Below are 25396 nucleotides of genomic sequence, written 5' to 3' on the forward strand. Positions count from 1 at the left end.
ATTTATTCATCCTGTGACGTAGCTGGCATCTTTAAAAGAATCCCACTTCTGACGTCAGAATAGACGCCTATACCAACAAAAACGTAACGCTAACAAACAGTTCTTCAAATCATTTTCCTCTTTACTTTTTATCAACTGATTTACATCGACTCTAAGAAATTTTACCTGTCGGCGTTCAACTATAAAAATATTCCCTCACAACTCGAACTAGTATGTTCTGTCACTACCGTCACCGGGCGTAGGCCATGACTGGGTGTGAAACGTATGACATCATTTTCAATTGTACATTTTCTTTTGTAATGGAGACGGTAACTGTAGAAACGTCTGGAAATTTTTAGGAGTAATCACGCACAGTCGACCTGAATTAAGCGGCACCGTATTAAGCGGTCACCCTGTATTTAGCAGTCAGTTGGCTGCAAAGTACGGGATTTGTTTCCCCTTTCTCACTGTAATTTTCACCTTTATCAAGCGGTCGTGGTCGCCTTGTGTTGTCTTTCGCCTGTATTGAACCTTCACTTAATGCGAAACTGCTCAAATAAAACTAAGAATAATCTTTCAAATAAAATTTAATCCATATTTCTCCCCCGGACTCAATGTTAATAGTATTTTTTGAGCGATTCTTTGTATATCAAGCGGTAAATTATGGCACAAAATGGCGTTGTTAATCGTTTTCTGTATCACCTCTATTCTGTGGAACCTGTATTTAGGGGTTAACCTGTATAGGGTGGACTGTAAAAGGAATATCGGAGCATTCTGATGCCATAATTTTGAACTTACGTTCTAATTCGCTCTACTCAACCAAACATAAACTATGAATTTCCTTCCATGACGTATAGGAAACTCTTCTGCCCCTTGGAGTACACGTGGTACAACTCCTATGACGAACGAGCGGTCTGGACTAACCGTTCGTAGGATTGATTCTATGTGCGTGCTATCCTGGAGGAATCAAGAGTCTTGAATACCTAAAGCTTCGTTTTTGATAAGTCTTTCAAATCGGACAACAGCATCTGCACTGGGACAGCAGAGTCTAAAACCGAACAAGGGCGTCTAAAATCGGAGAGTAGTGTCTAAAATCGAACGAATGATATACGAAGCGATGCTTGAATAATTCAAATCACTGCGAAACAGATTTAAAAATTGAAATCAATTAAAAAATTGAATTGCAGATTTTGTAAGGTCTGTTTTTGCAATTCGTAAAACTGTTTTTGTCAAGTTTTGCCCCCCTCCCTCCCCCCCCCCCGCGCTCTTCTCCAGCCCCTCTCTATTATTCCTTAATTCTATTTCTGCTGATTGCATCACCTGTTAAAGAAAACAAAAACAAAAGCAATTAAGCGTTCTTTAAAACCGTGGGTCTCGACGTTGGTGTGAAAAGTGTTTCGTTCATTTTTGTTTTTCAATTAGATACTAATCTCAGCACTCATTAACATGATGAAAACAGAATCCTCAACTGCAAAACAGTTTTGTTTCTCTAAATGATTCAGAGTCACAATGCAATCCGTTGGTATAGACCTCCGTTGGGTCTAATCGTAATTGTGTCTAATCATTATTATTACTATTTATCTTTATGAATGCAGTGATTTCCAAAGGAATAAATTGTATCTTGTCAACACACACAGAGGGAGTAAGAATAAATTCATGATTTGCCTCCAAGGCAAAGGGTAATTAAAATTTTTAAAATAGGCTTTTTTCTTCAGCTTGTTTTAAGTTTTGATTAATGATTAGGTATCAAATCATGGTTAAATTATTAGGAACATAACCTCGTTGGAGTTACCAACAAATTTTTTGTTTCGAACGGAATTAATCAAATTCACGCGAACGGCTAAAAGCTCCTTTAAACAAGAGAGTAGAAAACTCTTTGTTTCGTACCAAAGTAAATGCGAAATTGACAATTGAAACAAAAGTTTTCCAACTCCTGGAAGACCCTACGATACCCTGAGATCTGCTGACAAAAGCCGTAATACTAACAATTGCCTTCTATTGCTCGCATCTCTTTCACATATATGAATTTTCATATTTGATTAGTTTACTTTCAACGATAAGATTCTCTACTCAACTTTTCTTGGAAATCTCAGTCTTCGATTGCTGTAAATGAGGATGATGAATTTGAAGGTTTTCTTGGGGATTTTTGCTTTAAACATCGCTGCTGTTTGTTCAGGTTTGTCGTTCCTCGCTGATCGTTTTTATTGCCATATCATTAACAAAGTTAGCCTTTTTACAACGTTTGGCTCTGCAAAGTAACTCGGTAAAACGATTCTTAGAAGAAAACTTAAAGTTTCCCAAATTTCTCCCTTCTTTTCTTGTTGATGGATGAAACGACATCAAAACACATCTTTCATTCACGTAAATCGGCTTTCCTGTGCTCGGCTTTTCCCTCGACATTTCAAGACATCATTTGAGGATAAACTTCCAAGATAAACCATTTAACAAGAACGATTTTTCCTTTTTTTTCTAGTTTCCTCAGCTGACTCCTGCTGTAAGTAGAAATGTTCATTTTTCCTATTGGTAATCGTTTTAAGTGTAAAGAAAATATCTAAGACTTGATCTTATAGAATCTCATATTTCAACCGTTAGGATTTGTGGAGATTAAAACTCTTAAATTCATGACTCATGATAACTGATAAATATTCTATTTCTTTTTAGTTTCTTATCCGTTCCACGACGCCATTTGTGAGTAGACACCTTTTTGTTTGTGAATGATTATAAACTCACGGCAAAAAAATATGTTTTAGTTGATCCCGCTCGCAGAAAGGTCAAACGCTGAGTTCGTCTCAAACTGCAAGTTGCAGATCTTATGTTGTTGGCTCAATTTCTCACATAGAATCTGATCTGTTTTTTCTTCGAGAATCAAATGGTTCTTGCGGATACTTTAAAGCATGTCTTTACTGAGTTTTTTAAACATACAGGAGAGCAGATCACATTTGTTGTTTGCCGGCTAAAATTTGTTGTTTCCCGGCTGTAAGACCATGTAAAAGCCCATCTGAAAGCAGAGTTATTTCTGTCCTAATGTCCTGCAAGCACTTAACAGACCCGCAAAAAAACTAACATTGCAATGTGATACTCTAACACTTCGTTCCTGATCTTTACATTTCTCAGTGGCAAAGGTCTTTACGTCAGAGTTATCTGGTAAGTGTGTAAACTTCCTCTTCAACGGTGCGGAGGGGGAGGGGTGTGGTCCTTAGTTATCAAGAATAATAAGCAAGGAAAACACAACTTGACGTTTCCAAAAACTATCTATTTTGTTCCACCTTTCTATGATGGATTTGGTGACTGTAACTTGACTAGCTTTTGTTTTATCTGAATTATTTCACCAGATGATGATGTGGAAGAGTTGATTAAACAAGGTAGGAAGAGTAAATTCATTTGCGGCAAACGTGAAATAGTAAACCACATTTTAAGAACGTTCTACCAGTTTTCAGGATTCACTTGCAAGGATTTATCTTTCGTTCCGTAGCTCGATGATTATACGACGAAAAAGATTTTGGTTATGAAATTAACCAGTTTAGGGTTTTTTTTGTCAGTTCAGTTGTTGGCAGGTTTGACGAGTCAATGTCTGAGAGCAGTTTAGATCAGTTTGTCCAAATATACAATTAATCACAGCAGAGTATTCAGGTACACTCTCGGTCTTGGCTACTTATAAATCCTATGGAAAATCGTGTATGTGTTTTTTTCAGACTTGGTGAAGGACGCAGGTGACACCGAGGAAGTCGTCGATGGTGGGTTCCTTTTACTTTGTTAGCTTAGTTTCCTGGTTAAAATGCACTCCTTTGCAGTTCGTACGTGCTTTGTTTATCCATCTTGTTACACCAGTTCATTTCTCCCTGAACCGATTTCAATCATGACTTGAATGTCCTTACTCCACTCTCTTCTGATTGGCGTTAAATCAATTATAATATGGTCCTTGTGGAGTTGTCTGGCATCTTCAGTCATACTAAGTCCGTCTGCTTTGTGCTTAATGCAATTTCAGTCCATTGTGAGTTGGCTGATCGTGCCTCACTAGGTCTATGGAGGTCTTGCACAGACCTAAACGTTAATTTTTATCGTGAAACAATGTTTCAAGAGAGGCACACACTTATACTAAAGCGATATCAGATGTGAACCAGTAGTTGAATGATAAATTATAGGCTCTGTGAAAAACAGTGATCACTTAAGTGATTAATATCTGTTTTTATCTCGTTGCAGCTTTCGAGGATACTTTTAAGAAAGGTGTGAATGGAACTTTTATCAAAATCATCATACGTCTCTTGTATTAAATTCTGAACCTCAACAGTTCATGCTCATGACGTTATGTTATTCTTCAGTTCGTGACCACGATTTGGGCAGAGGACTGCTTGCAAACCACAAGACATCAGGAAGTAAATGAGATTTTATTTATTCATTGCCTATTATTCACTCAGTACTTTTAAGTCAACGGTAAAACATTCTGTGTCAAGGACTTCCGGTTTGTAAGTTGTGTACATTAGTTATGACAAGCACAGCTCTCAAGTCGAGAAATTAACAAAAATGTAGAGTGAATTGATTGATCGATTTAAAATCACTTATTTTTCAATCTGTAGTTGTATGTACCATAACAAACGTCCGACTCTGAGGCACTTTTAATGTTGTTCTTAGGCTCAAAAATTTATACTGCCCAGAATTAATAATAGACGGCATCCTAAAGTATTTCCCTTCCAAGGAGATTGCACTTTGTATCGTCGTTGTCGTTGAAATTTAGAAATTTTCAAAGTGTCGGTAAACTGAGTTTGAATGTTATTATCGATGAGTTGTTTCAGGGGGAGCCATTAATGACTGGAATTCCATGCATGTGGAGAAAGAAAACAAATATGCCGACCTATCAAGGTAAGTTCATAATCCAACACGGTCAGCTCCTAAATGTAAATACAGAGAAGTTATAACAATATATAACAAGATTAATATTCCCCGGCTTATCCGCTACAATCGACTCCCCCGATGGCTAGAACCCCCGATAACTCAGAGCTTCCCTTTAGATCGACAAAGAAAAATTCTGATGTGGTTTTTGAGGGAAGCTGCACTTAAGCATCATGTGGAAAATAAAGATTGCCTGGACTTTTTCTTCATCTTACAGGATTCAAAGGCTTCAAAGGATTCAATAAAGGAAGGAAATAATGGAACATAGATAATGGCTGAATTGCTGTTAACGATGAACTAATGTAGTGCACATCTTTTGTAGCATAGAATTATGTTATCAAAAGCAAAAATAAAGCAGAGATCTTTGTGAACTTTATCTTTTCGTCTTATCGTCACAATGCAGCATATGCCTAATTTCGGTTTCCGTGACGTTTAACGAAGAGCCCCTCTCGTCAATTGCCTCCATTTTTGAAAATAAGAATTTTTCAATCCTTCGTAGTCAGTCAGATCAGCCATGCAAACAAGTTTCAAGTCTGTCACAAACGTGAGGGTACTTTATTTGAAGCCTGGAAAATCAAGTCACTCGAACTGAGTCAAGGACTTTCGTCTATCTGAAAACTTTCTAAGCCTTTGCACAAATGAATGACAAGCAAAACTACTTTCACCTTAAAAGTGTTTATTCATTGTTAACCATGCAATTGAGGCAAAACTGAAACTCCTCCCTGCAGGAGAGGTAACTCATCTTATGGTACAGTTTCGGTCGCCATTTTTTTTCTTTCGTTTTCCAAAAATAACGGCCGAAGAGCGATCTCTTTATTTTGACCATAGATAGCTTTGAAAAGTTTGTGATTAGAAAAGAAACGAGATCCCACGCTGATATGTAGCCGTACTCAAGTGTCCTTACTGAGGTCCGATGAGCATTTCATTTCGTTCTCTCTCTCTCCCGTAGACTATCATTCAATTAAGCAGAGATTGAAAGTAACATACGGTGCAATTCATCAACCTCGTGTTGCTTTTTTTGTTGTTGTTCCTGTTGCTGAGAAAATCCCATAACTGGAGGAGGCTGATGCACCATCTTTTTCCAAGGGTGCTATTGTGATAGCCCAGTGTAAAAATTGTCAATTTTACCTCGGCGATGGTAAATTTGGATTTAAAACCATTTTAAAACATTCAAGAGTCTCTTTATTTTCTTTCTTACCTTTCTTTCGAGCAAATCAACATCACTGTTTTTCATCATCCTTCGAGGGAACAGAACATTCATCTAATATCATAATGTTACCTAATCTTTGCTTTCTACAACTGCCAGCTGCCAGCCAGCAATAGATGTATCAGAACTGGTTTATCCTTATGGCATAGAAAATTAATCTCACATTCGCAAAGAACCCTGCTAAGGTTTTTCGTATTTCATTCACTATTTTTATTGGCCACAAATTAAGTAATTGTTCATAGAGGGTAACATGCTGTTTTAGGTCTAATAAAAAAATAACTTTGTAGTGCAAATACTGTCTGCTACATAAAGTTTTCAAAGATTCTGGTCCCACGCTAAAACTGATAAGATTGAAACCTCCCTCATCGATCTCTATTCAACAATTAATAAGCCTGTTATAGCGTCAAGTTCTTTTGTGAAAAAGACCTCCACCACGATAGCTAATCGGCACAAAGAATTATAAATATATATTTTTATTGTTTCGTCTCCAATTTCCTCCCCTAGTAGATTTTTATGCAGGACAATACTATAAGACATTTTTAAACCTCTTGCAGGAGTCATATCATTACAAATCGATCGAGTGAAGAAGGAAACCTCTCTTTTACTACAACAAAGGTCAGTATTGGAAAGAAATTTACGACTAATAAAATTCGGGGTAGGTGACAATTTCGGGTAAAAAAAATGGACAAATGGTCACTACTTCAAAGTTTCAGTTGAAGAATTTCAGAAGAGTGCGACACCTCCTTTAAACAAAACAGCAAATACCTGATTTATCTTCTTGAATTTATTGTAAGTGTAAAACGTACACGTATTCCAGCCTGTCGATTCACTGACCTACCCACTCCCCCACACTGGACATAGACTTTTCCAGGTACGAACCGGGCTTACTTGAACTAAAATATTTCATGTCAACTTAGGAATTGTCCAAAGATTATCATGGGGGCAGCCATCTTTGCCGTAGTTCTGTTGACAGTTTCTCTTACAGTCCAATCTGCTCCAGCGGGTATGAAGGTGTAAATTCTTACCATGATACTTGTAGCTATGAAGGCAAAAGGCAGTTAGACAATAGACAGTCACGTCAGTGAAGATTTTCTCTACTCAAACCACGTTTGACATCATCCACACCAGTACATTTTCATGAGTCTCGCTCAAAAAGCTGAAATTCCAGTCTTGGAATCAAGGGGCTTATCTCAGAAAGACTTGTCGAGTGCACAATTTGCTAGTCATAGCAAAGATGACTCGAAATGGATAAAAGTGGCCAAATAACTTTATTAGGGAAGCGTTTATGATATTATACGAAAGGAAAAATTTAAGTATTGGGGTGCGGGCGACACAAAATTACCTAAGACTTTAAAATACCAGGCAGCCATGCAGTTAAAGAAAATTTATTTTTCATGTTTAGGTCAGGGACATAAAACAAAGGAGAGTCAGTTGGAAGTTATATTGTAACTTAAGAAGATACTTTTCCAGGCCATCAATTGCATTTATTACAAATGCTACCGAAGTTTTCAGTTTACAACTGCGTATTTAAGGTACTTTAATTTCCTTAAGTTTTTTTATGTCATTTTTTTGGACAGCAGATCTGGATACATATATCAACGAGAGACAGGAAATACCACAAGAGGAACCAGGTAAAAACATGCCGGCTTCTCATGCTTTGCGTTCCTATGCTCCTTGGGCAGGTGAAATATTAAATACAATATCTTTCACAATTTTGAAACTAATCCAAGCTACAAAAAGCTCAGACACGTTTGAGCACATTTAAGCCGCAACGCCATATTAAGTCCACGGATTACTTTGCTCTCACGATTGAGTTTTTTGGTTGGTAGTTTTCGAGGAAGTTGTTGTTTTACAGCACCTAAAAAGAACGAGAAAGAGGAAAGTAAACGGTAAAACCAAAATCAGGACTGTCTGTTGTTCAGGCTTCGTCTCAAGCTGCATGCACGATTATGTTTGCTTTTTTTACATAAAGTGAAAGACAGGATGGTTTTCTGTTATCTAATTCATTACATTGCACACTACGGGTTGGTGTGTAAGTTATACAGATGCTTACACAAACAAAATATAAAAACTCTTTTTAAATAGTAATTTCACATCAATTTGAGGTCACGGGTACAACTCTCAGGAATGAAGAGTATTATTTTTTTAACCAGAATTGGAGGACTAAATTGGGAATTTGTGCTGATTAAAGGCAAAATGTCGTCATCGTGATGGACTGGGTACAGCACACAACTGTTCCCTCTTCTCCAGTGTAAAGTAAGGTTTTATGTTTATCTTCTTTGTTTTTCTATTTGTTTGTTTTCTACAGCTTGTAAAAATGAATTGATGAAGTTGGTTCAAGAGGCAAAAGGTACTATGATTATCCGCCATTAAGCAGTTGATATTTCTGATGGGAGGTGGGTGTACAGATACGAGGTGCCAGTGTAAAACTCTTTACTTCAGGTCGAGTTTGGTCTTCCAATTTTTCTCTGGGAGGACTGCTTGATCTTTTATTCAAAATTTGCGGGTCGGTGCTCTACCTGAATAATTTGAACATTATCTTTTTTATCGCGACAGAAATAAATATTCCAGATATATTCCTTTTACTTAAGGTGGAAAATAACACATCACGAATTATTTTAATTTTTTTAAAGCACAAAATTATTCTTTTATTTAATTTTCAAATTAGGGGAGGTTTAAATCTTTTAACTGTGTAAGTTTTTTTGGACCACAGTTTGTAGGAGGTTTTTAACACCTGCGGCACAAAAGTTCGCTAAACACGCACGAGAAAATATCCAGTTTAACAATGAGATTGTTACGGCTGGAAAAGAGCTTGCTGATGGCGAAATAGATACAAAAGGTTGGTTAAAAAGTTTCTATGTCAGTTTAATTGTACCGGATGCCAGTTAAAATTATAACGTGCTTGCAATGCAGTCGTAAACTGGCAACGATAAAGAATCCTGTTAGATTGGGATTTTCACAACGTCGTGAACCTCACTAGTTTGACAATGCTTTTATACTTAACTAAAAAATCAATATTCACCATAAGTAGAAATATGTCAAGCCCCTCTAGTGTGTTTGTTTTTTTAAAACCAGCATACTTTAAAAACTAAGCGATGAAGAACTGAGTTTCCATCGCTGCAAAGAAACCATTACAAACTTCACAAGAAGGTTCTTTTGTAGCTCCCTTAAAACAACCTCAGCCGCATCCATCTTTTTACAAGCATTTGATGTAAAAATGTCAATGTCCAACATATATAGCCTGAATCCGGCTAACTGATTCACAGGTGACCCTCCAGAGGAAAAGAAAGTGGAGAGGGCGGAGAAAATGGCAGCCAATCTGACTTATCGCGGTAACATCAAGCAGGCTTCCTTGTGCTTTTTACAACATACACCCAACGATGACGCAAGGCGGAACAGGCTAATCTATCACCTCAAAAAACGTCACGTAAACATCATGCCGAGAGAATATCCAAGTCACATTAACGAAAAATAAATTAAAAAGAGCTTGCCTAGTGGGACACTGTCGAACATTTTTAAGAAGCAATGTTAATCTTGGGTCTTTCTGTGTTTCTCAAGGATAACCCATCATAGACACCACTAGTACTTAATGATTCCTAATATTTGACTTCGCGGGTAGCTACGTTGTCAATGTGTGCAACTTTAATGATCTTTTTAAGTTAAAATTTTTATTGATGATTTATAGGCATCAAATGAGGGTCTTCTTTACCAAATTAGTTAAGGATACTATAAATGTTTTTCACGCTATTTTAGATTATTTTTTAATAATGCCTAAATCATCATATGTAAGTAAATGTTCCGTAATAGATGGCATCTCACTGAATATTTTCTTCTCCAATCCACAGGCTATATATACAGAGTAAATCCACATGGCAGCAAAGTGAGTTACAGTGCTTTAAAAATAACCAGCAGCCTAGTTTGTAACCGTGATCACATTGTCAGCCAATAGATCATCATTCCCCCAATTATATAATAAGAAACTTGAACACAACGAGCCGATGATGTTTCAGCCATTCGTAAAAGTTGTCAAAGAAAGTCCTCCAAATATTCTCAGCTTCATTGCAAGCTGTTCATCGTAACCAGCCAACAAAAGCATTTGGTTTGCATAACTGATTTTCTTAACAATAAACCTTCCAGTAGTTTGAGTAAACTATTACTAAGGTGAATCACTGTGGAAACATTTTCATCTTTCAGGGAGATGTGATGCTACCGTTTGAAGCATATAAGAAGGTAAGTGGGGCCTACAGCTAAGTTTCTATGCCTTCAAACCCAACTATTCTCAAGAAAAAAATCACAATCCTCCTTCTCCGGCGTTGCTATTAAAATTTTATGAAAGATTTCATCATGAGTGAGATACTACATGGCCTTGTGAGGTCAGTCTTGAGTGCAATAGACAAAGCCCAGACTGTGTGTCATCCATTATGAAGGGGGTAAGTTTCTAGAGAAACTGTTGTGCTGTGCCCCCTTGGTTAACAATGTATTGATATTGTGTGGAGACATTACTAAGTTTCACACCTAAGTTTGAAAGGGGTTAGGTAACCTTCAAGTTATCCTTAATTTTCTTTGTCTTGTTTTGTTTTGTTTTTTTTTTTACATTGGGCAGGATACTCCCCCAGAGTGTAAAACTCTGATCACAGGCTTTCTGGAAAGAAACAGCCATGCTGGTAGAAGTGATTAAGCTGATGGCAGCATACATGTGAAACTTCTGAAAGTTTTTAAAATGCTTCACTGTCATCTAGTGGTTAACTGTTAGTGACAATAAAAATTGAGTGTATCACACAAACTTCAGGGGTTAGTTTCATTTTCAGTTTTTTCGGAGAGGTTTGTTGTGGTTCAATCTTTACCCTTTTATGTATATTGCATTTTTTGCATCATTCTAATGGAAAGGTCCACGATCAAGACCCAACCAGGTCACTGTGTTGTGTTCTTGGGTAAGAAGCTACAATAGACACATTGCCTCTCTCCAAATACCAGTGAATTGACTTGGAAACTGAATGAAATACTGAGGGGTGGGGGAGGAGGAAGGTAACCATGAGATAGATCTGATAAGCTCCCATCTCAAAGCAAAGATTGCTGAACAGAACAAGCATTTCACAAAAACTCAAGTACCTGTTCATAAAATCAACACCTGATCTTGTTCAATTGCCATAAGAAACAGTCAAACAACACCAAATAGACAAGAACCCTTCAGTATGATAGCCTGTTCCCAAGTTGTATTTTGAAAGCTTAGAAACCAGATAATCAACTGAGGTTACTCATAATATTGCTGTCATTTAAACCATGTCCCAACCTTAACTATATGGGTCTCACTAATATATTTCGGTGGAAGAACTTCCTCGCCATAATAATTAATAACAGTCATTTGTGGCATTATTGACACAAGTTCATCCAATAATTCATCTGGCACCAGATTGCATTGTGATGCATCAAGTCGTCTTAATCTAGGCATTTGCTGTGGTATTTTCTTTAATGGATTTCCACGAAAGTCTTTAGCACCACAGATGTTCATATCAATCATTTGGTGACATTTGTTGATCACATGTGCAAGGCCAACATCAGTAACTTCCCAACACCAGGAGATATCAATGCTTTGCAGATTTCTGCAGCTGTTTGAAAAATATAAAAGGACATGATTAGGCTGCCCAAATATTAAAAGAAAATTATGACCTTTGATAAGTTTAATAATTTAACAAAGCTATCCTTTTAAAGATCAAATGAAAACATCCAAAATCAGATGCACCTGTCCAGTTTCAAACAGACTTGTTAAAATCAGATGGAAGTGTCAGAATTGAGATTGAACAACATCACTATTCAAAGCAAGGTACCACAGAAATCAATGCTAATAACTGAAAAAAAAACTTTAAAGCTTCAAGGGCTTATATTAAAAAAATTAGTTTGTTGTACTTCATGTTTTGAAAGAGTAATAATCTTAAGTGTAAAATATAGTTTACATGTATTTAAAGTCACAGCTAAAATTTTTCAAAATTTAACAATTATAATCACCATGACAATCTACTCTACATTACCTTTCAGCAAGCGAGCTTACAGCTTCATCATTAAGGTTTGTACACTCTGCGACATTGACATGGAATAAGCCAGTAGCACTACCTGAATTTTGTGGATGAAGATGTTCAAAAAGTTCTTTTAAAGCTTTGGCAGAAAACTCTGTACCTTTTTTCAACGTTAGTGATGCAAGATTTTTCATGTTCTGCACATATTCCAGCGATTGGTCAGTTAGTGAGGTACAAAACGACAGACCCAAACATCTGAAAATTCATCAAAAACAGTCAGTGTCATTGAGCTTAAAAACTTAGTATCCAGTCTGCACTTGAGGCAGGTAGCTCACTACACATTGCGGCTTTACTTGGTCTCCATAGCATAAGGTGATGAAGAATATCACCAACCTCCCCCCCCCCCTCCTTTCATATGAATGGCTAGACCATTGCAGATGACCCCAGCATTTCGTCAGGTTCTTGGGAGAGAGGAGAGATTACTGCTACCTGTTTGTATTCCTGAGTAAAGAGAGTCACAGTGAGTGGAAAGTTCCATGACCAGGAACAACAACATGACCTGGTCAGGTCTAATATCAAGAGTCCCGTGCATTCACTGTGTCAGGCCCCTGATTCTCCCACAAAACTTCATACGAATCTTCTTTTAACCCTTTAATTCCCAAGATCTTATTGTTAATTTTCCTCTCTGACTGCCACACATTTCCTTGTGAATTAGTTATGAAAGCTTGGTGCTAAATAAGGATGGCAGCTTCTACCTGATAAGTTTGAATATTCTTATTTCCTGTTTGCTGAATAATGTATGAATATTACAGGGAGAAGTTTCATGTCAATAACTTCTAGGAGTTAAATTGAGTTTAGCATCAATCACTCGATAGGGTAAAAGTAGTGAAAGTAACCAATGCTTCAATGTCATTGTGAAGCCATTGTTAAGTTAACCTAGGGAAAATATCTGAGATAATCAAATAGTTGAAACAAATTGAATCATAATAACAGTTGATCACCAAGCTTGTGTGGATGACAAGTATTACGACTTCCATTCATATCCGGTCTGTTTGGATGCTGAGACAAGGACTTTATTACCTAAATTAAGAGCACAGTCAACTTGTTCCAATCACATATTCAAAATGTCCTCTTACTTCAAATGGTAGCATTTCCCAATTAGTTGAACAGTACAATCAGTCATGTTTTCGCCATCAAGCCAGAGATACTCAAGACGTCTATAGCAATTTTCCACCAGCACTGTAATTGCATCATGAGTGATCCACTGAATTCCATCAAAATTCAGGTGACAAAGTTGATGGCACTCTGTTGAAAGAAACTTAAGTCCATCGTCTGTAAGCTTAGTGCAATGAGAGGCGTTGAATTTCCTCAGGGGTACCTTGTTCAGGCCATCCAAACACTGATCAGTCACGCCACATCCTGCTAGGTTAAGGTCACGTAACTTTGGGCAAAACGTGACAAATTGATCGATAATCGGTTTGTTGACTTGACTACAAAAAGACAAAGAAAGTGTCTGCAGATGAGGGCATGATTGTGCCAACAATCTACAGCCGTGTAACGTCAATTCCATCCTCGGCTGAAGGCAGAGGTCTCTGAGAAGAGTAAAATTCGATTGGATAATGTCGTTAATCTCTTCAAGAGATCTTTCTCGGCTACTTTCCCAGAATGAAAGTTTCTGTCGTAAAAGTGGACACCTGGAATAATGTAGCCACATTTTGCAAATTGGGGCCACATGTCTACACAATTCACTAAGGGTAAAGAATGAAAATATTCTGAGAATGATTTCCTCTGGAAGAATGTCAAATGGACAGATGTTATCTTCGCGCTGTTTTAACACTGATTGCTCCAGAAATTTTTTAGTGGGAAGTTCTTCCAACAAAAGAGTCTCTTCGATGTCTTCATCCTCAAACTCATCTTCTGAGTTGTCTACCGCAAGGTCTGCGGTAAGTCTCGCCAGCTCTTCAAAAGCTTCCAAGTCGACTCCGGAATCCATGATCAATTTGGAGAAATTTGCACAGAAGAAGTGTCAACAGTATCATGTAACATGCACGAATAGGAAAATATACCAAAGGAAGGGTAAAAATGAATGTTGCTATCCAAAAAAGCTTTGAATTCTGAATTTTATTTTCTAAGTATCCTGTCAGAATATTTTTTGATTTAAGAAAGAAATAGAAGAGAGAATAGAAAGAGAGAAAACACAGTATTATTTGTATATAACACACCATTAGCGAGTTGACAGAAACCGCTGATCGTTGACTCCGCGTGTGTAAAATTTGGCTTTTGAACCTGATTTTTCAGCTGTTTTTCTTTAGTAACAACATACTTTGAGATGCTAAAAAGAAAAGTTCAAAGCCACCTTGGGAAAAAAGGCTCTGAAAAGACACCTTTTAAAGTAAAGAAACAGACCCTGGCTTCTGAGACCGAAGATGACGAAGCTGAGAGAACTTTGGAAAGACTAGTGTTTGGAGGTGAAGGCGATGTGATTAAAGAAATTGAGAAGGACTTGGCCGAAGATCGAGTTGCTTTTAGTTCAAATGACGAGGTGAAAATAACATCTTATTTATTGTGGATATGTGCTATTAATGTCAATTGTTGCATGTGGCTTACTCAGTATCATACACATTAAATTAAAGGTTATATATAGCCTTGAAATTCCCACTCTAGAAGTGTCAATGCTGATTATCGTTATAGAAATGTGAAAATCGACACGTAAAGGCTTGCCTTGAGTGGACATTTTTTCAGACAATGATATAGCTTTGCGGCACTCGGTAAAAGAATCTGCATCTTACGTTTGCTCTTTGTTTAACGAGCTGGGATGCCTTACGAACGTGCTTGTCAACCTACCAAATGTACATGTATTGAAAATAACACTTATATTAACAAGGATGATGACGATGACGAAGATCAAAGTGACAGTGACAGTGATGATGATGATGATGATGACGATGACGATGATGATGATGATGATGATAATGAACTCCACTATATTACTAAAAAGAATGATAAAGAAATCACCAAGGAGCGAAAGCCAGTGTGGGAAGATGAAGCTGATGATGAAGAGAGGTACTGAGGGAGTATGTTAAATAATAATGGCAATAACTGTTGATTAAAGGGCCACTTTTGGAAGTGCTTCACTGAATGAATTGCATGGCTTGGTGGCTGAATTTAATCAAATTCAAATGGATGCAACTACTGGGCAGCTAATGAGCTATCAAGCCATCAAAATGTTTATCTTTCATGTTCTTTAAGCATCAAGTCTTACTTACAAGCTGACGAGTCACTGAGCCATCAAAATGTAGACCTTGCTCATTCTTTGAGAACAAAGTACCTCTTTTCTCTTTCACACTTAGTAGAAGGATTCATGTATTTCATGTTTTTTAGTACATTGCATTCAGAGTAATGTAACTATACTTTTCACTGACAGGCCATTGGGCCATTCTAGTCATACTGAGTGAGAAAGGGGCCTGTTTGCTATGTACTTGCTCCATAAAAATATTTCCCTCAACTTTTAAATCTTGGCTTAAAATACATACAAGATGTCATGTTCCCAGCACGGCAGACACAGGGTGCAGTGTAATTGGGTCCGCCAGGTCAACCACAGTGGAGTACAGGATGGACAGCAGACTCTTACACACGTTTATTGGACTAAATCATGTAATCAGGCTAGCCGACTTGTTACAACACTTGCAGTGAAAACTAAAAGGAATGCACGATCTGTCTAAGCTAAGGAAACGAGCTAAACTACAAATCTGACGACAGAAAACACAACTTACGATTGTGACTTACGTCTGATCTTGGCTCCGGGAATGAACTCCAAGTTGTAAAAAAACTCTGAAAGACTCTTATAAAACTCCTCTTTGCTCCAGGGACAACTCCTTAAAACTAAAATGTTTGCGTGAAAAAAGGCCTAATATACTTCTATGACATAAAGGAAACTAAACTGAAATAACTCTTTGTGTGGCTGGCCAAAAGGATATTTTATAATCAGGCAATCAAAACGAAACAAGGCTACATTTTAAGAAAACAAAAGATCATATAATGTTCAAAAGCATTCTTTGTACAGCGAAGTGACACAAGATATCTAAATGTGGTCCTTAGATTGGTTCAATGTTGTTCAATAGAGTGTACCATCAGTAGCTTATTTTATCATTGCTTATTGTTTTGTAGAATCGAGATCACATCAATGTCACGTTTAAAAAAGTTACGGGATACCGAAGATGAGACAGTTATTACAGGGAAAAAATATACTCAAAAGCTGAAACAACAGTAAGTTGATTTTTTTTAGTTAACTGAGTTTTCTAGTTAACTTATAGTCTAAACTATCCACAATTTTTTATTCTCCATACTCTTACTAGTGTTAGGAGTGACAATTTTCTTTTTTTAACTAAATGAAGCTACAAGTTAGTGCTGAAAGGTTTCAATACTTGACAACCATCTGTTTTACTCCAAACATAGGTTTCAGAAAATATATGGTGATGCAAGTTGGGCAGACCTGGACAAAAAGAAGAGGAAAGGTATTATGAAAGAGCTCTTACGATGTGTTATTATTTTGATAGAGTTTTGAGATTATCCACAAGATAATGGTTAATTTTTTTGTTTTATACTTTGTATCAAAGATTCTCTTAGCGAAGATGAAGAGGAAGACTTGATACTACAGCGAGCAGGAAATCTTCTGACTAAAAAAGCAAATAATCTTCCCCATGGTATTCTTGACATCAAAAGAATCAAAGATGCAAATATTGAAAAACCGTCAAATGTAAGTGAAATATGAAACATTCAAATGCACCTTTGATGTTGAATTGATGTATTAATGTGATGTTTAATTTTTGTTTGTTGTCAGGTGTCACAATATTTATTTCATTGTATGTGTATTAGATATACAGACTGTTGGCTACCCTTTCCTTCACCTTAGAATCAGAGTTTGTTGTGGTTTTATAATGCTAAAAAAAACTTACTAATCCAGATAGCTAATAAAAAATTAATACAGATTTAAGACAAGAACTTGTTACTTAAGCTAGCCAACACCACATGCTGATAGGCAATCTGGACCAAACCTAAAATGCTGATCATCATACACAGTGTGGCATTTTCTGTATAACATATCAGGCCCCTTTTGTCTCTTAACAGGCAACTTTACAGTGTGTGGAATTCCACCCAAGTGCCAAGGTTCTTCTCACTGCAGGCTTCAACAAAACACTAGATCTTTTCCAGGTAAACAATTTTGTATTTCATTTTTGTCTGTCAGGTTATTAAATTTATTTTGGCTGGGTATTCAAACCACTCACTTACAAAGTTTCAGCTCAAAGCTAAAGTTTCAGGAGTGATTCTTTATCTTGAACAGACAACAATTTAATTGTGCAATTTTCCAGAGGCACTGAGAGAGTTCTTGAATTGGAGTTGGACCCCTTAACTGGAGTTGGAATGTTGACCTCTGTACATCCACCTTTCCTAGTCATTCTTCCAAATGAAGCAAAAAAATTAAAAAAAAACTCTTTTTTACAGTGTTTAATCAGGTTTTACTTCATTTGTATAGACATGTATACAGTTTTGCTCACACACATATAATACAATGTTTTTATGTCATCATCAGATAGATGGACAGACAAATCCAAAACTTCAGAGTGTATTTCTTGAAAGGTTTCCCATTCACACAGCTCACTTCAGTTCAGATGGTGAACAGGTTATCTTGGCCTCACAGAGAAGGTCATTTTATGTCTATGACATGATCAAGGGAGAAGTGATAAAAATTCCTGAAATAAGAGGTATTGATGATTTGTCATATACAACCATTGGCTTAGTATTTATTTCAAAAAGTTTTTTAAGACTGTGAAACTACAAATCAAGTCAAATTCAGGTGAGATTTTAATCAATAAGTATAAAATTTTTTTTGTGAAAATGTTGTGTAATAAATGGAAGGTCCTATTGTGTATATGATTTGTTCTTTGCAGGTAGAGAGGAGAGATATTTTGATAAATTTCATGTTTCACCAGATGGGAAACATCTTATTTTTCTTGGTACCAATGGCTACATAATTCTTCTTTCAAGCAAGGTAAGTCTCCTACCGTACGATCAATCTACATGTATGAGGTCGGCTAAGGCACTGTGACCAATCACAAAGACTTTACCAAAAATTAATAAATTTGTCATAAGAGTTCCTGTCATTATTGCGGTGATTACTTAAACCTAAGCTTAAACTGCCATTATATGATGGATGTCCTCCCTCAGCCCCTGTACATATGCTTTTGGTTTGTTGAAGATAATTTTCTTTTGATGAGACTGTTTTTTCTCGTATCTTGTTTGCTTTTGAATTTGTGAGAAGTTACATATTTATTTACTAAAATCTGTTGGAATTTAGGGGTGTAGGACTATAAGCATCACTATGTGAATTTTATGAAAATCTGTGGAAAAGAACTTCAGGCCATATCTGATTACTCCTTTATTGGTGACTTACTTGCTGTTTACATTGTAAATTTTGCTTCATTTTTTATTTAGACAAAACAGTGGATTGGAAACTTGAAGATGAATGGCTCAGTGCAGTCAGTAGCTTTTAATGCTGATGGATCTCGTATGTTTACAGCAGGAGGTAGTTCCCGTGTAGTTATTGTCTCCACAAATGTACATTTACATGTATGTGATAATGCATATTTCCCTAAACTGATGATTTCTTCTCATTCATTCGCACAGATGATGGAGAAGTGTATATTTGGGACATGAACACTCGTAGCTGTGTGCATAAGTTCAGAGACGAAGGGTGTCTCAACTCCACCTCACTGGCAGCATCCAGAGATGGACAGTACTTAGCTTGCGGGTGGGTGTGCATATTAATCACAGGTCAAATATTATATGATTTGTTTTGTGTTCTATTTGAGACTAAGTTCCACTTTGGGGAACCAAGAACTCAAAGGAATTTGCCTGGTTCCAAAACATAAGGCTTTGTAGTCTAGTGGGTAGTAGCACCCAACGATTATCAGGGAGGCATGGGTACAAGCCTTGTCAAGGCCTTCTCCATTGCATATGCATATGCTTAAAACAAATTGGCTGCTGATCAGCATTGGTGCAAGGTAAACCTGTACTTTTTTCTATTGCAGATCTGATAGCGGTGTTGTAAACATCTATGACAATCAACGTTTAGATCAGACGCAACCAAAGCCATTAAAGGCCATCATGAATTTGACTACAAGCATCAACAACGTTGCTTTTAATTCTACAAGGCAAGTTTTCAGCATTTCAACCACTTTGATCAAGAATTGCATCTGTTTGTCCTGAGCAGAAACTCCAACTTAATAGTTTGCAGTGAAATGACAATCTGAATTCTAAGGAAACATATTAATCACCTGTGACAGGAAAGGGCACAAAAAAAAATTCGAACTTCAGACCCTTCCCGTCAAAAAGTAACACTCTATGCTACCTTTTTTTTTTCACCAAATTTACTCATATTTTCCCTCATGTACTATATTAATCATTTCCTGCTTTTATATACGCAGCGAGATCTTGGCGATGTCTTCAAGAGCGAGAAAAGATTTGTTTAAAATGGTAACTACTTTTTCGTATAACGCCGTAGAGAAGTATGTTATAGAATTAAAAAAAAAACGTATGGAAGAGATCAAGATTTAAAAAGGTGGAAAGATTTCTAGAAATCTTCATCTTACAAGGCGTAAAAAGTTAATAAATTAACTGAAAATTTAGCGTAAATTTCAAAACACAGATTCCGTCACAGTGCAGCATCCTTGGAAACATTTTGAGGCATGAAAACCAAAAGATAGTCTGTTGGCGGAAAATTTTTATCAGTTACTTTTTTTGCTTTTCTTTGTTGTTTTTCAGGTTCATCTTCCTTCACTTTCCGTTTTCTCCAACTGGCCCACGTCCCGTACTTCACTCAGATACGTAAATGCATTCGACTTTTCTCCAAACAGTGGATATCTTTCCATCGGTAACGACAGAGGCAAAGCGTTACTGTACAGGTATCATTACTGTCACGCTTGCATCTTAGTTTTGGCACGCATTTTGCTTTGCAATCTTAATATAGTGCAGACACCTGTTACCAGTCCTCTCATTGGCTTAAAGTTATAAGCGGTTAGATTTAAGTGTGTTTTAAATTTGGATTTTTTTTTCAGATTGAATCATTTCACAGACTCATAGCATGCACGACGTCCATAGTCCCATTCATCATGACGTTAGTTGAGCGGGTCCATCACGGGCAGTGCTGCAGTGCACGTGCAGTTAGTCGATCACGTGGTCGTTGTCAAAAGCTGATTGCACACTGGGCGTTTCCCTGTGATCACTCAGAAGGGATGTGTAACGCGGTTGATAGGTCTCCAGTGTTATCACGGCGTCGGCCTGGTTATTTCAACAATCGTAATTTTTGGAATATAACTGCAATTTTTAACCGTCAAAACAGCTCACAGAATATTTGCCTCATTGAACTCTGTTTGTGCCTGACAAATTGTGCGTATTTCGATTTTTTTTGCTATATTTTGAATTTTAACTGTCTGAAAAATAACAAATGAAGTACTTAGATGTCTTATTACTAGTGGCACCCTTTTTATTTTCAAGGTAGGTGCCATATTGTTTACTTCTAGAATTCCATCAGATAAAATAAATCTGTTCCTAACTGAGACACAGGGTTGTGTGTAAAATATGTTCGCCAGTTCGTCCAGTGTGTCGAGGAGTGCATCATTTTCCAATTTTTTTCCGAGAAATATATTTTGGTGGTAAGAAAGAGAGGAAGGGTCTGCACTTACAGTTTACACCCAACACCATTTTATTATTTTTTTATGATTGTTTTCAAAAACTTAAACAACACAGGTACAAGTGACAAACTCTAAAACTATAAGCAAAGCTTTAAAAGAAAACAACAGCGAGAGAAACAACGGCAAAAGTGTCAAATGACTTGGAAACGGAAAAGTGATAAAACCCACTTCTATTGATGGATTTGTCCTTAAAAATGTCTCGAGTAACTTGTGCTTATGCTAGACCTACCTATATTCTATACTTTGTGCATTACCCTACGAAACTTGATTGAATCTGATCCATATAAAGACCCGAGGAACTTTAACATAAACTAGACTCATATAGATTCCACGGTGAAGCAAAAAAATCACCACGACCTTCTATACGGAGGTCGTTGCCATAGTCACTTGAGCCACACCGTTAGATAAGGGGAACCGTGTTTGTACGACTTGTTGGGCCAATCAGAAACGCTGCTTGGACAATCGTTAGCATGGCCATTATTTCTCCAGCCGTGCGCCAGAGAACCCTTAGTGTTGACACCCACAGCCATACAGTAGTCGTTCACAGCCAAAATTCCGCCTCCGTGTTTGAGAGACGTGTAGGGATACGATCCTCCATGAAGAGAATAAGGCATTATCCCAAACTCGTTTTGATAACAGATCTATGGACAATAGAAAGAAAATTGAAAGTTCAGAATGATGAATAGGTTGTGGTACAATTTAGGGCTCCAAGCTACTTTTACCAACGCCTTTTGTTAAAACCTATGACAATTTCAAAGACGAGCTTAACGGATTATGTCACAGTCTTATAACTAATAAATCAACAGAATTAGACGACTGAGACAAACTGCTGCCGTATCTTTCATTTTCTCGAAATATTGATTACGGTGGAAATTTTTGGAGAGTTCTACGGCAGAAAACTTCACCTGATGCGTGTTTTGTGTATTCTAAGGACACACGTCTAATTCAAGACCAAAGCTGCTGTGAATAAAACGCCTTTAAAACAGTTTAAAATAAAAGGCGTTCTTAGGTACCTTTTTGTTTCCATTCCATGCATGCACCAGTACAGGTGTCACAACGGCCTCCTGCACAGCGGATTTACCAATAGCATGATTCCAAAACTTTTCTTTTTCTCTGTTTCCCGGCAGTCTCCACATAACCCACTTGCTTCCCAAGCCATCCATCCTCTCGCCACTGGACAACAGAATCGTGGAAGCTGCTTCAACAGCCAGACTGCGAGCATCCATGCAGCCAAAATCTTTATGTTTAGTGATTTTTGGAGTTTTCAGTGCTGCAGTGTTGTGGTTAGACACAAGCCAAGTCTTGTAGATGTTGCCAACTTTGCCACTGATCTTTCCCACAAGAGTCCAGCCTCCATTGGCCATGTCACAGTAAGTCTGCACTAAAGAGCTTCCTTGCAGATCAGTCTTTATCCAGTAAACTCCATTCTTGACGCGCGGTTTGTTATTTGCTAGACTTGCATCATGAATTTGTTTGCAGGAGTCAGCGGGAAGGTTCTTTGTACCCAGGATACTGGTTTGACTGAGACGAATGGGTTCAAAGTTTCCGAGAGTGATATTTGGAGGACCAGCAACCAGGAATCTGATTTTAATGTTGTCATAGATTGTTTTACAGTTGTTTGGAGAAGTGTGACAACCCAGGCCAAACGTTCCACCCGGTATGTTCCAATCATTGCTGACTTTTACATTGTTATGTACGAGTTTACCATCCTGCCATTGTGAGAATCGGTCGCCAAGCACTTGGTACTTAAAATGAAACCAAGTATGAAGCGCAAAGGCTCTGGACAGTTTGCTGTTGTATTTCCAGCCACCATCTTTGTTATTGCGTTGAGGCCTTAACGTAAGGTAAAAGTGTTATATGGACAGTACTCAAACCACCACGCTGTGGTCTTACTGTGTTGAACATTGGCCACACGCAACAGTGGTCCAGGACAACTTTTTCTACTCCCAGTCTCCATCATGTCAAGCTCCACTTCAATATCTCTCCAAGAAAATCCCGACTTGAGATACAATGCGACCTCTATATAATCTCTTCCCTTAATAGCCATGGTATCGCCAAGCAACCGTCCATTTTGCACAGTCCATTTGCCGTAATTGTTCTTCACCCAGTCCTTCTTTAGGGCAGGGCTCGTGAAATCATCATAAAACGCATACACCCGTCTAGGGTTATCCATAACACTTCCGCTGACTGCATCACCAAGCATTAAAGAGTAAGAGATATCATCAATGGTGTTGGCTGACATACGAGCCTGCAGTCTAAAGTGGACTGTGGCTGACTTTGTCCCCAGACCACTAAGAACACGGTCTATTTGAACCGGTTGCTGTCCGTTAGCATGGTAGTAGACTTGTAGGTCATCTCCATTGTCACGTGTTAATCCTCGATCAATCAGTGCACGATGGTTAACTGGAGACCAATTCAAAACAAAGCCAAAGTTTAATGCCAACAAAATCAATTTCTACAATATTTCTCTTTTGGAAGGTTTCGATGAAAAATAAGGTCTTCTTTCTATTGACCTATTTACCTGCACAAGAAATCAGTCACCGAAAGGTCGAAAAATGGTTTCAGTTTTGAACGGTATTTCAAGATTCATCAGTCCTTAAGCCGTACCGCTGACCCCCTTAAGAAATTTATTGGATTTCATTGTTTTTAAAAATCGTAACCCCTTTGTATTTCGGAAATCATAACCAACCCACACGTGCAGGTGAAATTTTGACTTTAACCCTCTAACTCCCAGATTCAATTTGTAATTCTCCTTACTGTCAACTATACAATTCTTATAGTGTTAGTTCTAAGAATTTAGTATGGGATCAACTAATTATCCCCAAATTTATATTTTTCTTTACTCTCACCCCTTATCTGATTGATATTGTTAGGAGAAATTCTGTCTTGGTCACTCATGGGAGTTAAAGGATTAACTGAAAAGTCATGATAATATTTTATGATTTGGGACTCAACAGCATTCTCAACCCTCTCAATACTCAAGCAATCTTCATCGAAAAAAGATAAATATTTTTTTGTGATTAGAAAATCGCTACTAGACCGTATTTGAGATCGTGCTAAACTCGAAGTGAAGTTCATTCAAAACACTGAAATTTGGAATGGTAATATTTAAGAGCTGCAATTTAACAATTTATAGAGATAATGTATCTAGAATAACTAAAAATAATAAATTAAAGTTTCGGTATCTGATGTCGAAAGTTTCTGGATCAATCAACTTACTGTTGTATCACCGAGTCCAAAACTTTTAAACGGATATAATACAGATGATTTATTTGATGATATGGCACGATTTGAGGAATTAAATTTTTTACTTACCTTGTACAGTTATAGTGTAATGTTTAGGCAGAGGAGAGCTTTTTGTCGCAATGTTTATTGCTGTTTTACCACCACGAATGCCGCAAAAACAGCTTTGATTTCCACCTGAAGCATTTCCCTTCACTAGTTGATCCAAAAGACGCTGCACTGGTTTCAATAAGGCGATTTCATCTTCGGCAATTCGAGATAATTTTTCGGCATCTTTTTGCATGACGGTGGCTAGATTTTTCTTTTCATTAGAGGTGTTTAAATCGAGTGTTAATTTGTAAATCAGAGAATCGATCTGACTCTTTGCGCGGTACACCTCTCCATGCTTGGTTGGCTGTGTCTTACGAGACGGACTCTTCGCGATTATCAATTGTGACTGGTTTAAAAATAACAATAAAAGGATCAAGGAAGCGATGATGCTTAGTTTGGGCTCCATTCGATGGCGGTGGGATTTGGTGTTTAGTTCAAGTTTGCGCTTCATATGCCTCTCTTATTGTGACCTCTGAGATAATTTAAGCCCAAAAACTTAAAGTTTGCATGTTATTTTTCGTGCATTGAATGTTTGCTTAAGGTATTTAACAGAAGAATCAAACTGTCGGTAGGGGTCATTTGTCATTGTTTATAAAACAGAAGTTGTGTGACAACTACATCGAGATCTTCCATTTTGAAAAATTTAAATCCTACTGGAAAGGGGGTGATACTAACTTGATCTTAAGTGTGTTTCTTTTCTGTTTGTATCAGCTTAGCTAAGTTCAGCCCCGGGCTGGTTAAACTACTCCTTTGAGCTTAGAATATTGCTTTACAATTATAGATTCGCTTTCTTTCAAAGAATCAATAGATTCATGAATAGATGTCAAAAATCTTGCGCGGGGTGTATGTAAATTCAGTTTATGACAGTAGTTTAAGATAGGTGAATAAAATATTTTTCTGCCACGTGAACTTTAATACTGTTTTTCTTTCTGTTGTAAAAAAAAAATGGGGAAATAGGCAAGTCGTTTCTCCGTTTATTTATTCACAGAATGTTCCTCGCATCTGCCTCCGTTCGTCTGAAAAGCAGCAAAGATATTACGCCTGTTCTTATTTTCACGACGATCGGAATCATAGCAATAAGTCTCACGAATCGGTTTCGTAGAGACGTCTTTGGTTTAGTAATCTAAATCGTAAACAATTCGTACAACTATCGGACACTGGGTAAGATGTACCTCGGTGTATAAAGCTGTCCACACCACCTAGATAAGATACAGCTATCTAAAATGTCT

General features: G+C 37.4%; 4 protein-coding genes and 1 non-coding gene across 9 annotated transcripts; 3 read left to right on the forward strand and 2 right to left on the reverse strand.

Moving 5' to 3' along the window:
* The first annotated feature begins 1852 nt into the window (after positions 1–1852).
* Positions 1853–5220, forward strand: LOC131776554 (uncharacterized). Of its 2 annotated transcripts, none has more exons than XM_059092758.2 (10): positions 1853–2155; positions 2453–2473; positions 2641–2667; positions 3094–3123; positions 3312–3341; positions 3672–3713; positions 4180–4203; positions 4299–4352; positions 4770–4836; positions 5084–5220. In XM_059092758.2, exons 1-10 carry the CDS (start codon positions 2089–2091, stop codon positions 5109–5111), a joined length of 390 nt encoding a protein of 129 aa, XP_058948741.1. In that variant the 5' UTR covers positions 1853–2088; the 3' UTR covers positions 5112–5220. The 2 variants fall into 2 exon arrangements, with proteins under 2 accessions (XP_058948741.1, XP_058948740.1); XM_059092757.2 differs by having other exon boundaries at positions 1947–2155; positions 4761–4836.
* Positions 5221–6635: 1415 nt separating this feature from the next.
* Positions 6636–10873, forward strand: LOC131776493 (uncharacterized). 2 transcript variants are annotated; one of them, XM_059092682.2, is made up of 9 exons: positions 6636–6688; positions 6991–7076; positions 7654–7755; positions 8382–8423; positions 8787–8912; positions 9340–9405; positions 9919–9953; positions 10268–10303; positions 10677–10873. In XM_059092682.2, exons 2-9 carry the CDS (start codon positions 7010–7012, stop codon positions 10749–10751), a joined length of 549 nt encoding a protein of 182 aa, XP_058948665.1. In that variant the 5' UTR covers positions 6636–6688; positions 6991–7009; the 3' UTR covers positions 10752–10873. The 2 variants fall into 2 exon arrangements, with proteins under 2 accessions (XP_058948665.1, XP_058948666.1); XM_059092683.2 differs by having other exon boundaries at positions 7654–7704; positions 10677–10871.
* LOC131776492 (F-box/LRR-repeat protein 20) lies at positions 10820–14087 on the reverse strand. Of its 2 annotated transcripts, none has more exons than XM_059092680.2 (3): positions 13221–14087; positions 12100–12339; positions 10820–11679 (listed from the first exon to the last, which is right to left on the reverse strand). In XM_059092680.2, the coding sequence occupies exons 1-3, from the start codon at positions 14075–14077 to the stop codon at positions 11343–11345; spliced, it is 1434 nt and encodes a 477-aa protein (XP_058948663.2). In that variant the 5' UTR covers positions 14078–14087; the 3' UTR covers positions 10820–11342. The 2 variants fall into 2 exon arrangements, with proteins under 2 accessions (XP_058948663.2, XP_058948664.2); XM_059092681.2 differs by having other exon boundaries at positions 11459–11679; positions 12245–12339.
* LOC131776491 (U3 small nucleolar RNA-associated protein 18 homolog) lies at positions 14009–20701 on the forward strand. Of its 2 annotated transcripts, XM_059092678.2 has the most exons (14): positions 14357–14626; positions 14969–15147; positions 16252–16350; positions 16540–16598; positions 16701–16840; positions 17212–17295; positions 17675–17846; positions 18033–18133; positions 18577–18667; positions 18769–18892; positions 19173–19295; positions 19569–19617; positions 19906–20045; positions 20199–20701. In XM_059092678.2, exons 1-14 carry the CDS (start codon positions 14414–14416, stop codon positions 20221–20223), a joined length of 1599 nt encoding a protein of 532 aa, XP_058948661.2. In that variant the 5' UTR covers positions 14357–14413; the 3' UTR covers positions 20224–20701. The 2 variants fall into 2 exon arrangements, with proteins under 2 accessions (XP_066017233.1, XP_058948661.2); XM_066161136.1 differs by lacking the exons at positions 19569–19617; positions 19906–20045; positions 20199–20701 and adding an exon at positions 14009–14027 and having other exon boundaries at positions 14397–14626; positions 19173–19365.
* A 126-nt stretch (positions 20702–20827) lies between these two features.
* On the reverse strand, positions 20828–24605 carry LOC131776510 (uncharacterized). Its single transcript, XR_010716157.1, has 3 exons — positions 24150–24605; positions 21848–23237; positions 20828–21475 (listed from the first exon to the last, which is right to left on the reverse strand). It is a non-coding gene; the product is annotated as an uncharacterized protein (transcript).
* Positions 24606–25396: the final 791 nt, after the last annotated feature.

This window comes from Pocillopora verrucosa, chromosome 14, assembly GCF_036669915.1.
Source record: "Pocillopora verrucosa isolate sample1 chromosome 14, ASM3666991v2, whole genome shotgun sequence".
Taxonomy (NCBI): Eukaryota; Metazoa; Cnidaria; class Anthozoa; order Scleractinia; family Pocilloporidae; genus Pocillopora; species Pocillopora verrucosa.

Excerpts from the sequence above, each read along its gene's own strand:
- LOC131776492 (XM_059092680.2), bottom strand. The coding sequence starts at position 14,077 with ATGGATTCCGGAGTCGACTTGGAAGCTTTTGAAGAGCTGGCGAGACTT. Across the intron at positions 12,340-13,220 it reads GGGAAATGCTACCATTTGAA|ATGTTTGGGTCTGTCGTTTT; the intron begins GTAAGAGGACAT and ends ATGAATTTTCAG. Across the intron at positions 11,680-12,099 it reads GTAAGCTCGCTTGCTGAAAG|CTGCAGAAATCTGCAAAGCA; the intron begins GTAATGTAGAGT and ends TTTTTCAAACAG.
- LOC131776491 (XM_059092678.2), top strand. The coding sequence starts at position 14,414 with ATGCTAAAAAGAAAAGTTCAAAGCCACCTTGGGAAAAAAGGCTCTGAA. Across the intron at positions 15,148-16,251 it reads GAAGCTGATGATGAAGAGAG|AATCGAGATCACATCAATGT; the intron begins GTACTGAGGGAG and ends ATTGTTTTGTAG. Across the intron at positions 16,599-16,700 it reads GGACAAAAAGAAGAGGAAAG|ATTCTCTTAGCGAAGATGAA; the intron begins GTATTATGAAAG and ends TTTGTATCAAAG.
- LOC131776493 (XM_059092682.2), top strand. The coding sequence starts at position 7,010 with ATGGGGGCAGCCATCTTTGCCGTAGTTCTGTTGACAGTTTCTCTTACA. Across the intron at positions 7,077-7,653 it reads AGTCCAATCTGCTCCAGCGG|ATCTGGATACATATATCAAC; the intron begins GTATGAAGGTGT and ends TTTGGACAGCAG. Across the intron at positions 8,424-8,786 it reads GTTGGTTCAAGAGGCAAAAG|TTTGTAGGAGGTTTTTAACA; the intron begins GTACTATGATTA and ends TTTGGACCACAG.
- LOC131776554 (XM_059092757.2), top strand. The coding sequence starts at position 2,089 with ATGAGGATGATGAATTTGAAGGTTTTCTTGGGGATTTTTGCTTTAAAC. Across the intron at positions 2,474-2,640 it reads TTCCTCAGCTGACTCCTGCT|TTTCTTATCCGTTCCACGAC; the intron begins GTAAGTAGAAAT and ends ATTTCTTTTTAG. Across the intron at positions 3,342-3,671 it reads GGAAGAGTTGATTAAACAAG|ACTTGGTGAAGGACGCAGGT; the intron begins GTAGGAAGAGTA and ends TGTTTTTTTCAG.